Source organism: Terrapene carolina, unplaced genomic scaffold (assembly GCF_002925995.2).
Source record: "Terrapene carolina triunguis isolate 2854851 unplaced genomic scaffold, T_m_triunguis-2.0 Scaffold511, whole genome shotgun sequence".
In the NCBI taxonomy this organism is placed as follows: domain Eukaryota; kingdom Metazoa; phylum Chordata; order Testudines; family Emydidae; genus Terrapene; species Terrapene triunguis.
The window spans coordinates 468,126-481,038 of record NW_020664862.1 but is presented as its reverse complement, the minus strand read 5'-3'; the positions used below and the strand labels follow the sequence as shown (position 1 = coordinate 481,038).

The 12,913-nt window shown below is 45.3% G+C and overlaps 1 protein-coding gene across 2 annotated transcripts; it reads left to right on the top strand.

The window, feature by feature from the left end:
• Positions 1-2,453: 2,453 nt before the first annotated feature.
• Positions 2,454-12,913, top strand: LOC112119506 (olfactory receptor 52R1-like). Of its 2 annotated transcripts, XM_026658742.1 has the most exons (2): positions 2,454-2,484; positions 11,997-12,913. In XM_026658742.1, the coding sequence occupies exons 1-2, from the start codon at positions 2,454-2,456 to the stop codon at positions 12,911-12,913; spliced, it is 948 nt and encodes a 315-aa protein (XP_026514527.1). The 2 variants fall into 2 exon arrangements, with proteins under 2 accessions (XP_026514527.1, XP_024073952.1); XM_024218184.1 differs by lacking the exon at positions 2,454-2,484 and having other exon boundaries at positions 11,960-12,913.

Here is a 12,913-nt window from a genome sequence, read left to right as displayed (position 1 = left end):
AGACTCAGGCCGAGGTTCCCTCCCGTCCGCTCCATTTGTGCTGCCCCAGGAAAGTGAAACAGAGGAAACTGGCCTCAGCTCAGGCCCAGCTACCTCCTATCCCAGCCCAGCCCATTCAGTGTAGGGTGACCACCTTTTCAAAAGGCAAAATCGGGACACAGGCCGGGAGCCTGGTCCCCTCGGTGACCCCACCCCTGCCCTTCTTCTTCTCCTTGGAGGCCCCACTCCCTGCTCCTCCTCTTCCACCGAGGCTCCACTCCCTGTCCAGGCCAGAAGCCAGAGACAAGCCATGGAAAGAGCTGATCAGGGAGCCAGAGCCTCTGTGAGGAGCCCCAGATCCTCCACCTCCCCTGGGCAGGGGACTGGAGGGGACAAGAGAATGATCCAGCCTATGTCCCTGCCCCTCAGGACGCATCCCCAGAGAAGATGGAGAGTCTGGGAATCCCCACAGCAGCCTGGGCTCCCGGGGTAGCTGTAACCGTGCTTTGGTGGGTCACAACTGTGAATACCAAATTCAGGGCAAACTGCTGAGAAATAGGGCAGAGAGACCCCAAAACTGGTGGTTATTCTCCCATGAGATACACCAAAGCAGCAACAAATAGTAAACTTCTGTTTCACCACAATGGCTAACAAGAAGCACAGTAACTTACCAGTGTAGACAAGCCCTTCGTGATTGTTGGCTCTTAGATATTTTCAGCTTGTAGCAGGCTGGGTAGAAACGCTGTCCCACCACAAGTGATTTCAGCTCTCATTTGAGCAGTTAAAATAACAAAGGCTCCAAATGGGCCCTATTTTGCTCTACCTTTGAACAGTGGGGACGAAGAAGATAAACCAGACTGGGCACCCTTAAGGAGAGTCTACACCTCTTTGCTAGGATACCTGTCTGCACCCCTCTTCCTTTCAAAGGGCTCTGGCATTCGAGCCCCTGGCTTAATCAGGGACTTTCAGCTGAGGGTGACCCCATCATTTGGGACAGATTAAGCACAGTTCTGCTCCCTTTTATTCATACAATAAAGACAGCAACATTGATAACAACATTTCCCTACCCCTGCATTCACTACTACGTGATTTGTAAGCCAGCACCAGCCAAAGTTCATCACTTGGGCAACCCAGGTCGGTCTGCTGGATGCTTGGGCAGAGTAAGTGTGTTCACGTAAATACAGTTTGCTCCTGAAGTCTCTCCCCATTCCAGCCTGCTGTCAGAAGAGAACTCATTCACACACTGCTTACACAGGTTTATGCACCGGACGATATGCCGGGCAAGCCTGCCATAGCAGAGGACTGGACTCATTGACCCAGGAGGTCCCTTACAGGCCTATGTCTCTTTGGGTCACATTTCCCATTTTGTGTCATACTGGGAGCTTATGTGGAGTTGCTTGTCCACTATGACCCTGCTCCGTGCTCAGGCCAATGGATTTGTCCCTTAATAGATGCAGGAGAAAGCAGTTATCCAGCGTTATCGCCTGAAAAAGTAATTGTTCTTGGGCTCTTGTTTAGTGATGTTACAGGAGTTTAATTCCCTGTGTTTCTAGTAATCTCAGCATGCTGAGCTGCCAGCTGCTCCTCCCACCTAACCACTAGCCCCAGAGAGGAAGGATGGTTCAGCGGTTTAAGTGCTGGCCTGGGACTCAGAAGAACTTGCTTCAGGTCCATGCTATTCCACTAGCTTCTTCTGTGATCTTGGGCAACTCACTTAGTCCCTTTGTGCCTCAGCCACCGGTGTTTTATTATGGCTCATATCACTACCTACTGCCCAATTTATAAATAGGAAGGAGGCATTGCTTCAATAAATTCTGCTGTTCCTGATGTAGCCATTTGGTTCGATTGACTTCAGGTGAAATTGTAGTTGCTGCTCAGTTCCCGCCATACGAAAGAAGAAGCAGCAGCACAGCACTTTTTGATGAGGGAGTTCTGGGCCCCTCCTGCAGCTCGGCAGTAAGAGGGGGAATCAGGACGTGCTTGCAAAGAGCGAAGGAACTGGAAAACATTGCCTGGCCAAACAGAGCCCTGCCTGTCTGCCCCTCTGTCTCATTCTGACTCCCACCCACTCCATGAGCACTGAGAGCCGCTCTAGTGCTGTAGATAGATCTCACACCCCCTGCATCCAAATTTCCAACATCTAGTTTGGGTGTAGCTGGATCTGGGGAGGAGGTTGTTTGTTTCCAATTGAGAGATACCAGCAGGCATTTGGAGCTGGGCCTCGGTTACCCCCATTTCTATTAAGAATGTGCATGATCTTGCTTATCCTGCATGTGCATGCCTCATGCCAGAAGAACAGGAGAGAGGTAGGCCATAGGTACCCATTGACTCAGCGAGCCCATCGATGTTATGTGAACCCAGCAATTACAGGCCTGTAAGCCTGACTTCAGTACTGGGCAAACTGGTTGAAACTATAATAAAGAACATTATTGTCGGACATATAGATGAACATAATTTGTTGGGGAAGACTCATCATGGTGTTAGTAAAGGGAAATCATGCTTCACCAATCTACTAGACTTCTTTGAGGGGGTCAACAAGCATGTGGAATAACGGGATCCAGTGGATAAAGTGTACTTAGACTTTCAGAAAGCCTTTGGTCCCTCACCAAAGGCTCTTATGCAAGGTAAGCTGCCATGGGATAAGAGGGAAGGTTCTCTCATGGATTGGTAACTGGTTAAAAGATAGGAAATAAATGGTAGGTATAAATGGTGAGTTTTCAGAATGGAGAGAGGTAAATAATGGTGTCCCCCAGGGGTCTGTTCTGGGCCCAGTCCTATTCAACATATTCATAAATGATCTGGAAATAGGAGTAATCAGTGAGGTGGCAAAATTTGCAGATGATACAAAATTACTAAAGATAGTTAAGACCCAGGAGACTGCCAAGAGCTACAAAAGGATCTCGTAAAACTGGGTGACTGGGCAAAAAAATGGCAGATGATATTCAGTGTTGATAGGTGAAAAATAATGCACATTGGAAAAAATAATCCCAACTTTACTTATAAAACAATTGGGTCTAAATCAGCTGTTACCACTGAAGAAAGAGAGCTTGGAGTCATTGTGGATAGTTCTCTGGAAACATACACTCAATATGCAGCAGCATTCAAAAAAGTGAACGTAATGTTCGGCATCATTAGGAAAGGGATAGATAATAAAATAGAAAAGATCATAATTCCATTATATCAATCCATGGTATGCCCACATCTGGAATACCACATGCAGTTCTGGTTGCCCCATCTCAAAAATACATATTGTAGAGCAGTGGTTCTCAAACTTTTGAACTGGTGACCCCTTTCACACAACAAGCCTCTGTGTGCGACCCCCCTTCTAAATTAAAAACACTTTTTTACATATTTAACACCATTATAAATGCTGGAGGCAAACCGGGGTTTGGGGTGGAGGCTGACAGCTCGTGACCCCCCATGTAATAACCTCATGACCCCCTGTTGTTGAGAGTCCAGTGGCAACAAAAATGATTAGGGGGCTAGGGCACATGACTTATGAAGAGAGGCTGAGGGAACTGGGCTTATTTAGTCTGCAGAAGAGAGGAGTAAGGGAGGATTTTGATAGCAGCCTTCAACTACCTGAAGGGGGGTTCCAAGGAGGATGGAGCTCGGCTGTTCTCAGTGGTGACAGATGACAGAACAAGGAGCAATGGTCTCAAGTTGCAGTGGGGGAGGTCTAGGTTGGATATTAGGAAATACTATTTTACTAGGAGGATGGTGAAGAACTGGAATGGGTTACCTAGGAAGGTGTTGGAATATCCATCCTTAAAGGTTTTTAAGACCCAGCTTGACAAAGCCCTGGCTGGGATAATTTAGTTGGTGTTGGTCCTGCTTTGAGCAGGGGGTTGGACTAGATGACCTCCTGAGGTCTCTTCCAACCCTAATCTTCTATGGTTCTATGCATTGGAAAAAGTACAGAGAATGGCAACAAAAATGTTTAGGGGTATGGAACAGCTTTCATATGAAGAGAGATTAAAAAGACTGGGGCTGTTCATCTTGGAAAAGAGATGACTACAGGGGGATATTGCAGAGGTCTATAGAATCATGAGTGGTGTGGAGAATAAGGAAGCGTTATTTACCCCTTCACATGAACCAAGGGTCACCCAGTGAAGTGACTCGGCAGCAGGTTTAAAACAAACAAAAGAAAGTATTTTTTCACACAACGCGCAGACAGCCTGTGGAACTGTTTGCCATGGGATGTTGTGAAGGCCAAAAGTATAACTGTCCAAAAAAAATAGATAAGTTCATGGAAAACAGGTCCATCAATAGCTGTTAGCCAAGATGCTCAGGGACACAACCCCATGCTCTGGGTGTATCTAAACCTCTGACTGCTAGAAGGTGGGAACAGATGAAATGGGATGAATGACTCAATAATTGCCTCATTTTGTTTTTTTCCTTCTGAAGCATCTGCACCGTCCCCTGTCAGAAGACAGGACACTGGGTCAGATGGAGCATTGGTGTGACCCAATATGGACTCTCTTATGTTCTTAAATTTGTCCACTGATGGAAACGGGTTATTTTCTCCGTACGCTCAGCTGCCTGAGCTGCCCAGCTGCAGCTGCCTGGCTCCCCAAGAGAAATTGGAGGCTTTTCACCTGCCTCTTCCTCATAACATAAATGAAGGTTGCACTGATGGAGTCTATAGCTACACTCTGGGCATGGAATAGCTTGTGGGTAGGTGGCCCTAGCTACCAGTGGATCACTGAGATCTGTGTATAACTGTGGGAATCCCTGGATTCTGGGTCCCCTTTTTCATTCCTCAGAGAGAAGGGAAGGGACATCCCTTCCTTCAAGGATCCGAGGGCAATTTCTATGTGGGGAGCCTTGTGGAATCTCCCTTCACTTCCCTGGCCTGCACCCAGGGTTTGTAATGCAGGACAGGGGGCTGCCAAGGAGAAATCTGGTCCTATATTATATTATTATTATTATTTTATTTTATTTCAGCAAGATCACAGCTCTCACAGCCTCATTAGAACCATTCAGCCGCCCTCGAGGTAGCCATGTGACTAATTGGCACTATATGAACAGTGATGACAAGCCTGGATTCCAGGAATAGAGCCTGCAGCAGGGCTGGCACTGAAGTCATGCTGGGAAGCATCACCACGTGTCCCCTGTGATTTGACCTCCTGCAGTTTGCCATTTGCTGTGGTGGGGTTAAAGCTGGTGCACATGAAGCTGATAAGCTGAGGTTCCCTGATGGCCAAGTGGCCCCCAAGGGAATGTGCAGACATGCTTCATAAAGACAGCTGCCTCCCTATCTGAACAGATACTGCCTGCTGCCCATGCAACCTCTCCGATGACTCCTTGTCCTTTAGGGTGAAGACCTCTGGTGTCAGCGGCTCCCCTTCTAGCAGGAATTGGGTACGTTGGCAGGTTTCACTATCTTTACAATGCAAAGTGAAGGAGAAAGTCTGGAAACTGTTTCCATTTGCAGATGTTCTGTGCAGTGGCAGAAGACTCAGCTGGGCTTTTGGGGTGATTCAGTGATCAGGGGTCCCATTTCTAGAAGTGCCGTGTGCTCTGGGCTCGATACTGCCAGGGGCTGAGTGAGAAGAAACCCCCTGGAGTATCAGTGACCAATTCCCAAATAGCCTCAAGTTTATTTGCTCCTGAAAATTTAATTCGCAAATGCATTTTCAAAGGGTTTATTCTCTGGCTTGATTGCAAACGCAGGAATTCAGAGCTGCATTGCTTTGTGGTAACTGGCCTGATAGGGCATATTTCTGTTTCCTGACTGGCTGAGGGCTCCAGTATTTCTGCCCTGTAGAGACCGCTCAGAGTTACAGGGCTACCTGCATCTCCGCCCCCTCTCTAGTCTATGAGTGCCAGATGTCAGGCCTCATAGCCTGCCCTCTCACAGGGTGGAATCCCATGATTTTTCCACCCTCAGACTGAGCACTCGGCTACAGCACACTGCAAATTGAACATGCTGCCAAGTAGGTCTGAATGGGTTCAGAACCCTGACAGTTAGGAACTTTTTCCTAATGCCCAACCTAAACCTCCCTTGCTGCAGTTTAAGCCCATTGCTTCTTGTTCTGTCCTTAGAAGCTAAGATGAACAAGTTTTCTCCCTCCTCCTTATGACACCCTTTTAGATACCTGAAAACTGCTATCATGTCCCCTCTCAGTCTTCTCTTTTCCAAACTAAACAAACCCAATTCTTTCAGCCTTCCTTCATAGGTCATGTTCTCTAGACCTTTAATCATTCTTGTTGCTCTTCTCTGGACCCTCTCCAATTTCTCCACATCTTTCTTGAAATGCGGTGCCAAGAACTGGACACAATATTCCAGTTGAGGCCTAACCAGCGCAGAGTAGAGCGGAAGAATGACTTCTTGTGTTTTGCTCACAACACACCTGTTAATGCATCCCAGAATCACGTTTGCTTTTTTTTGCAACAGCATCACACTATTGACTCATATTTAGCTTGTGGTTCACTATAACCCCTAGATCCCTTTCTGCCATACTCCTTCCTAGCAGTCTCTTCCCATTCTGTATGTGTGAAACTGATTGTTCCTTCCTAAGTGGAGCACTTTACATTTGTCTTTATTAAACTTCATCCTGTTTACCTCAGACCATTTCTCCAATTTGTCCAGAGCATTTTGAATTATGATCCTATCCTCCAAAGCAGTTGCAATCCCTCCCAGTTTGGTATTAACGGCAAACTTAATAAGCGTACTTTCTATGCCAATATCTAAGTTGTTGATGAAGCTATTGAACAGAGCCAATCCCAAAACAGACCCCAGTGGAACCCCACTTGTTATACCTTTCCAGCAGGATTGGGAACCATTAATAACTACTCTCTGAGTACGGTTATCCAGACAGTTATACACCCACCTTATAGTAGTCCAATCTAAGTTGTATTTGACTAATTTATTGATAAGAATATCATGCAAGACTGTATTAAATGCCTTACCAAAGTCTAGGTATACCACATCCACTGCTTCTCCCTTATCGACAAGACTCGTTATCCTATCAAATATCAAAGGGGTAGCCGTGTTAGTCTGGATCTGTAAAAGCAGCAAACAGACGTATAGGAGTATGAGCTTTCGTGGGTGAATACCCACTTCTTCGGATGCATGCATGCACGAAAGCTCATGCTCCTATACGTCTGTTAGTCTATAAGGTGCCACAGGACTCTTTGCTGTTTTATCCTATCAAAGAAAGCTATCAGATTGGTTTGACATGATTTGTTCTTTACAAATCCATGCTGGCTATTCCCTATCACCTTACCACATTCCAAGTATTTGCAGATGATTTCCTTAATTACCTGCTCCATTATCTTCTCTGGCACAGAAGTTAAACTAACTGGTCTGTAGTTTCCTGGGTTGTTTTTATTTCCCTTTTTATAGATGAGTACTATATTTGCCCTTTTCCAGTCTTCTGGAATCTCTCCCGTCTCCCATGATTTTCCAAAGATAATAGCTAGAGGCTCAGATACCTCCTCTATTAGCTCCTTGAGTATTCTAGGATGCATTTCATCAGGCCCTGGTGATTTGCAGGCATCCAACTTTTCTAAGTGATTTTTAACTTGTTCTTTTTTTATTTTATCTTCCAAACCTACCCCATTCCCATTGGCATTCACTATGTTAGGCATTCCTTCAGACTTCTCGGTGAAGACCAAAACAAGGAAGTCATTGAGCATCTCTGCCATTTCCAAGTTTCCTGTTACTGTTTCTCCCTCCTCACTCAGCAGTGGGCCTACCCTGTCTTTGGTCGTCCTCTTGCTTCTAATGTATTGATAAAAAAGTCTTCTTTTTTCCTATATTCCTGTAGCTAGTTTGAACTCATTTTGTGCTTTTCCTTTCTAATCTTGCCCCTGCATTCCTGTGTTGTTTGCCTATATTCATCCTTTGTAATTTGTCCTAGTTTCCATTTTTTTATATGACCCCTTTTCATTTTTTAGATCATGCAAGATCACGTGGTTAAGCCAAGGTGGTCTTTTGCCACATTTTCTATCTTTCCTATCCAGCGGAATAGCTTGCTTTTGGGCCCTTAATAGCATCCCTTTGAAATACTGCCAACTCACCTGTTGTTTTTCCCCTCAGTCTTGATTCCCATGGGACCTTACCTATCAGCTCTCTGAGCTTACCAAAATCTGCCTTCCTGAAATCCATTGTCTCTATTTTGCTGTACTCCCTTCTACTCTTCCTTAGAATTGTGAACTCTATGATTTCATGATCACTTTCACCTAAGCTGCCTTCGACTTTCAAATTCTCAACGAGTTCCTCCCTATTTGTTAAAATCAAATCTAGAACAGCTTCCACCCAGTAGCTTTTTCCTTTTACATCTTCTAGGCGCTTCCCTTTCCCTGGAGTTGATAGATCGGATCATATTTCTAACAGCCCCAGATTGCCTTACTAGTTTGGGATGTGAGGATGTGACCGTACGCTTCCCAGTTTATGGCTGCCTCTGCTGCTTGGCCAAAGGCCTTAGCCGAAGAGCAGGACATCAGGCCTTACACAGATTCTTTCTTTTATACCAGGGTCCCCAACGCGGTGCCCGCCGGAGCATCCATGTGCGCCCGCCTACTGGCCGCCGGACAAGCAGCCACCGAAATACCGCCAAGAAGCGGCAACATCAAGATGCGACGCATCTTGATGTTGCCGGTTCATGGCGGCATTTCGGCGGCTGCTTGTCCGGTGGCCACTGTCCTCAGCGGGTAGTCGTCCGGTGCCCGCCCCACGGAAAAGGTTGGGGACCACTCTTTTATACCTCTATAACTAGCTAAATGATGAACATATACCTAAATTCTTAAAGCATAGCCCTTTACAGGCAGGGCTGAATATCTATATCCTAACAGTGAGACAGAGTAAATATAAATGCTTGATCTAGTTTATTTATCAATAGATTCATAGGCTTTATGGTCAGAAGGCACCAGTAGATCATCCTGTATTACCTACTGTATAATACAGGGTGTTACATTTCACCCAGTTTCCCCTGTATTGAGGCCAAAGACTTGTGTTTGACTAAGATTGGTCTACGGTACGATTTCACGTCATAGAATCATAGAGCCACAGGGTGAGAAGGGACTGCAAGGGTCAGCTAGACTAACCCCCTGTCAAGATGCAGGATTTGTTTTCGCTAAACCATGCAGGACAGATGAGTATCCAACCTTCTTTGGAAAACTTCTAGCAAAGGAGCTTCCACGTCTGTTCCATTGTCCTCCTGGTCTTACAGTAAGGAAGTTTTTCCTGAGATTTCATCTAAATCTGCTCTGTTGTAGTTTGAACCCATTGACTCTTGTCCTGCCTCTGTGGCAAGAAAGAAGAACTTTTCTCCATCTTTTTTTGTGGCAGCCTTTCAAATATCTGAAGACCTCTCTCATGCCCCCGCTCAATCTCTTCTTTTCCAAACTAAATATACCCAGTTCCTTCAGCCTTTGCTTGTATGGCTTGCATTCCATCCCTTTGATCATCTTTGTCTCTCGCCTTTGGATCCTTTCCAATTTCTCTGGATCCTTCCTATACATTGGTGACTGAAACTGGACACAATACTCCAGCTGAAGCCTAACGAGCGCTGAACAGAGGAATACTATCACCTCTGGAGATTTGCATGCTGTTAATGCAACCTCAAACTGTATTTTCTTTTTTTGCAAAAGCAAATAAATTCACTCCTCAAAGACGTGTAGATATATCAGCCTAACACTGGTGTAGATCCCACTATGAGGTCAACCTAGTTACCGCTGCTCTCTGAGGTTGATTACCTATGCTGATGGCATGGCAGCACCGCTGTGGCATTTGAAATGTAAACAAGCCCTCAAACAGATCTTCCAGTAAAGCATCCAGTCTGGATCTGCAGACATGGGGACTTGGAGAATCCACCACTTCCCTTTGCAGTTTGTCCCAATGGTTAATCAACCTCAGTGCTAAACACTTGGCCCTTATTTCCAACTGGAATTTATCTCACTTGGGCTTTGCTCTGCCTTTCTCTGCAATATTACAGAGCCTATTATTACCCATGGCTTTCTCCCCATGAAATTTTCCATTTGATCGTCCTTTTGGTAAGATAAATAGATGAAGTTCCTTAAGTCTCTCACTGGCCGGCATTTTCTGAAGCCTACAATCCTTTTTGTGGCTCTTTTCTGAACGTTCTCCAAATTTTCAAATTTTGAAATGTGGACCCCGGAACTGGATGCAGTAGGTTTCACCAATGCCATATGCAGAGGTAAAATCGTTCCCCTGCTCCAACTCACCACTACGATGAGTTGGTTGTCCACAGTGACCCCTAAATCCTTTTCAGAGTCCCTCAATTCTATAATACAGTGATCGAGTCTGTGGGTCATTCCTGCATTCCCTGTTCCGAGATGATAACTTTCCATTTGATTGTATTAAAACATTTGTGTCTGCCCTGGCTACCTCATTGTAACCACTCTGCCAATTTTGGGTCCCCTGCTATTTTATCTGCAGTGATTTTCTATTTGCTTCCATATCATTGATGAAAATATTGAATAGCATCGGTCCAAGAACTGATCCCTGAAGAACTGCACTAGAATCACCCCCATTCCCTGCAATGCCCCATTGACAACTACTTCCTCAGATCTGTCAGTTAGCCAGTTTTTAGCCTATTTTACGTCTCCTCTGCTGATATTGGATAGTGTTTTTATCTGAATGTTTTCCCCGACTACATCAAATGCTTCAGAGACATCGAAGTCTATTGTACATGTGCAGTTCCCTTGGTCAACCAAACGTGTACAGTCATTAAAGGATGAAAACTTATTTGGCAAGACCTGTTTCCATAACCCTGTTGGTGACTCGCATTAATTATATTCTTAGACTTTTTATTAACTAAGCCCATGCCAGATTTTCCATTTTTTCCTAACCTTGTCAAATCCTTTAAAAAAAACTTACCCTTTAATTTTTAATAGTTTATGTTTCTGGTGTTCATAACTCGCAGGTTCTACTGTAAATGCTGCTTAACATCCTCCTTGACTGCTAATGGACTAGAAAGTATTCCATCAGCTCATCTGATATGAGATCTTCACTTTCTTGACTGTGAAATTGTGGCTTGTTAGCTATCTATAAACTCTTCTTAAAGAACTCCCAATTTTCATTCCTGTTTTTCTGAATATTTTTTTCCTCCCAATCAGTTTTGTGGATAATTTCTCATCTTTGAGGAATTAGCCCTTTTGAAGCACTAATAATCTATTGATATTACTGGCTGAGAGCTGTTCTCTGTTTGTCCATTGGAATGTAATCAGTTCCATTCTGTTATTTTGTTCTCTTCTATCGTATGCCCCCTTCTTTGTGGCTTCTCTAAACTAAACAGTCCCAGACTTTTCATTCTGTCCGCATATGGCAGCCTCCCCCATTCTCATAGCCTGTCTCAGAAATCTGCTTTCATCTGCTATATCTTTTATAGAGACTGGGTGATCAAAAGTGAGTGCGTTTACAGAGCAGGTTGTTCTCCACCCCAATCCTTTGGCATCTGAACATGTTATTTGTTTTGGCCGTTACTGTGAATGAGCAGGTATTTCCATGGAACAGCAATCGATGACACCTTGGTCTTTTCCCTGAGGTGGTTCTAGTTGGAATGTTTCCCCTGGCATATGGATTGGCAAAGGTATTTTTTTTTTTTTTTTTACAATTTCAGATTTTGAGCAACCGGGTGCCTGGGGGAATAGCATGGACTTTCTAGCCTGGCTTTCATTGCATTAAGGAACAATGAGGGATAACCAGTATCCACACTTGTGTTTCCTACTGGTGCCTATTAAGGTTTCCCAGACCACGAAATGTAGAAATTATTGATGCATGGAGGACCATCAAATATGGAATTGACATTAGTAGGGTCAGTTTTTCATAATTCATTTCTCTGAAAAATGAAAATGTGTGCGAAGAGCAACCAAGTGGCTTCACCCATGAGAAAAGTATCTAGTAGTGCATGTAGTGGCTCATATTAACATTGTCTCTCCATCCAGGCTTTTGTACTGCAACCATCACCCTGGGCCCTGGAAACGCCTCAGAGTTGAACAACTTCTTCCCTACTACATGTCAGATTCCAATAAAACCGACTTCACCAACCCCTCCACCTTCATCCTAGTGGGCATTCCTGGCCTGGAGGCGGCCCATGTCTGGATCTCCATCCCCTTCTGCACCATGTATACCATAGCTGTCTTGGGGAACTTCATCATCCTGTTCATCATGAAGACAGAACCAAGCCTCCATGTGCCCATGTACTATTTCCTCTGCATGCTAGCCATCACTGACCTGGTCCTGTCCACGTCCACCCTGCCCAAAATGCTGGGCATCTACTGGTTCAATTCCAAGGAGATCAATTTCAGTGCCTGCCTCACCCAGATGCACTTCATTCACTGCTTCTCAGTGATGGAGTCAGGGATCTTCGTGGCCATGGCTTTTGATCGCTATGTGGCCATCTGCCATCCCTTGAGACATTCCACCATCCTGACAAACCATGTGGTGGCCAAGATTGGACTGGCCTTGGTGCTGCGTGGCATGATGGTCATACTGCCCTTTCCCTTCCTGGCGAGCCATTGGCCATATTGCAGAACAAACATCATCCCCCACTCGTACTGTGAGCACATGGCCGTGGTGAATCTGGCCTGTGGCGATACCCGTGTCAGTAGTTACTACGGTCTCTTTGTGGTATTCTGTGTGAGGGGTCCGGATGTGATTTTTATCGCCGTGTCCTATACCCAGATCCTCAGGGCCATCTTCAGCCTCCCCACAAAGGATGCCCGGCTCAAGGCTTTGGAGACCTGCAGCTCCCACCTCTGTGCCATCTTAAGCTTTTACATCCCAGGTCTCTTCTCCTCCCTCACACACCGGTTTGGCCACAATGTGCCTCTGTATTTCCACATTCTCATTGTCAACATGTACCTCCTGGTGCCCCCTATGCTCAACCCCATCATCTATGGAGTGAGGACCAAACAGATCCAGGACAGGCTACTCTGGCTCTTCACTCATAAAGGGTTTTAA

What these genes read in the sequence shown, in the direction of transcription:
- LOC112119506 (XM_026658742.1), top strand. Translation starts at nt 2,454, where the DNA reads ATGGTGTTAGTAAAGGGAAATCATGCTTCAC. An exon ending in AAAGGGAAATCATGCTTCAC is followed by an intron (nt 2,485 to 11,996) that starts CAATCTACTAGA and finishes CCGACTTCACCA; the next exon opens with ACCCCTCCACCTTCATCCTA.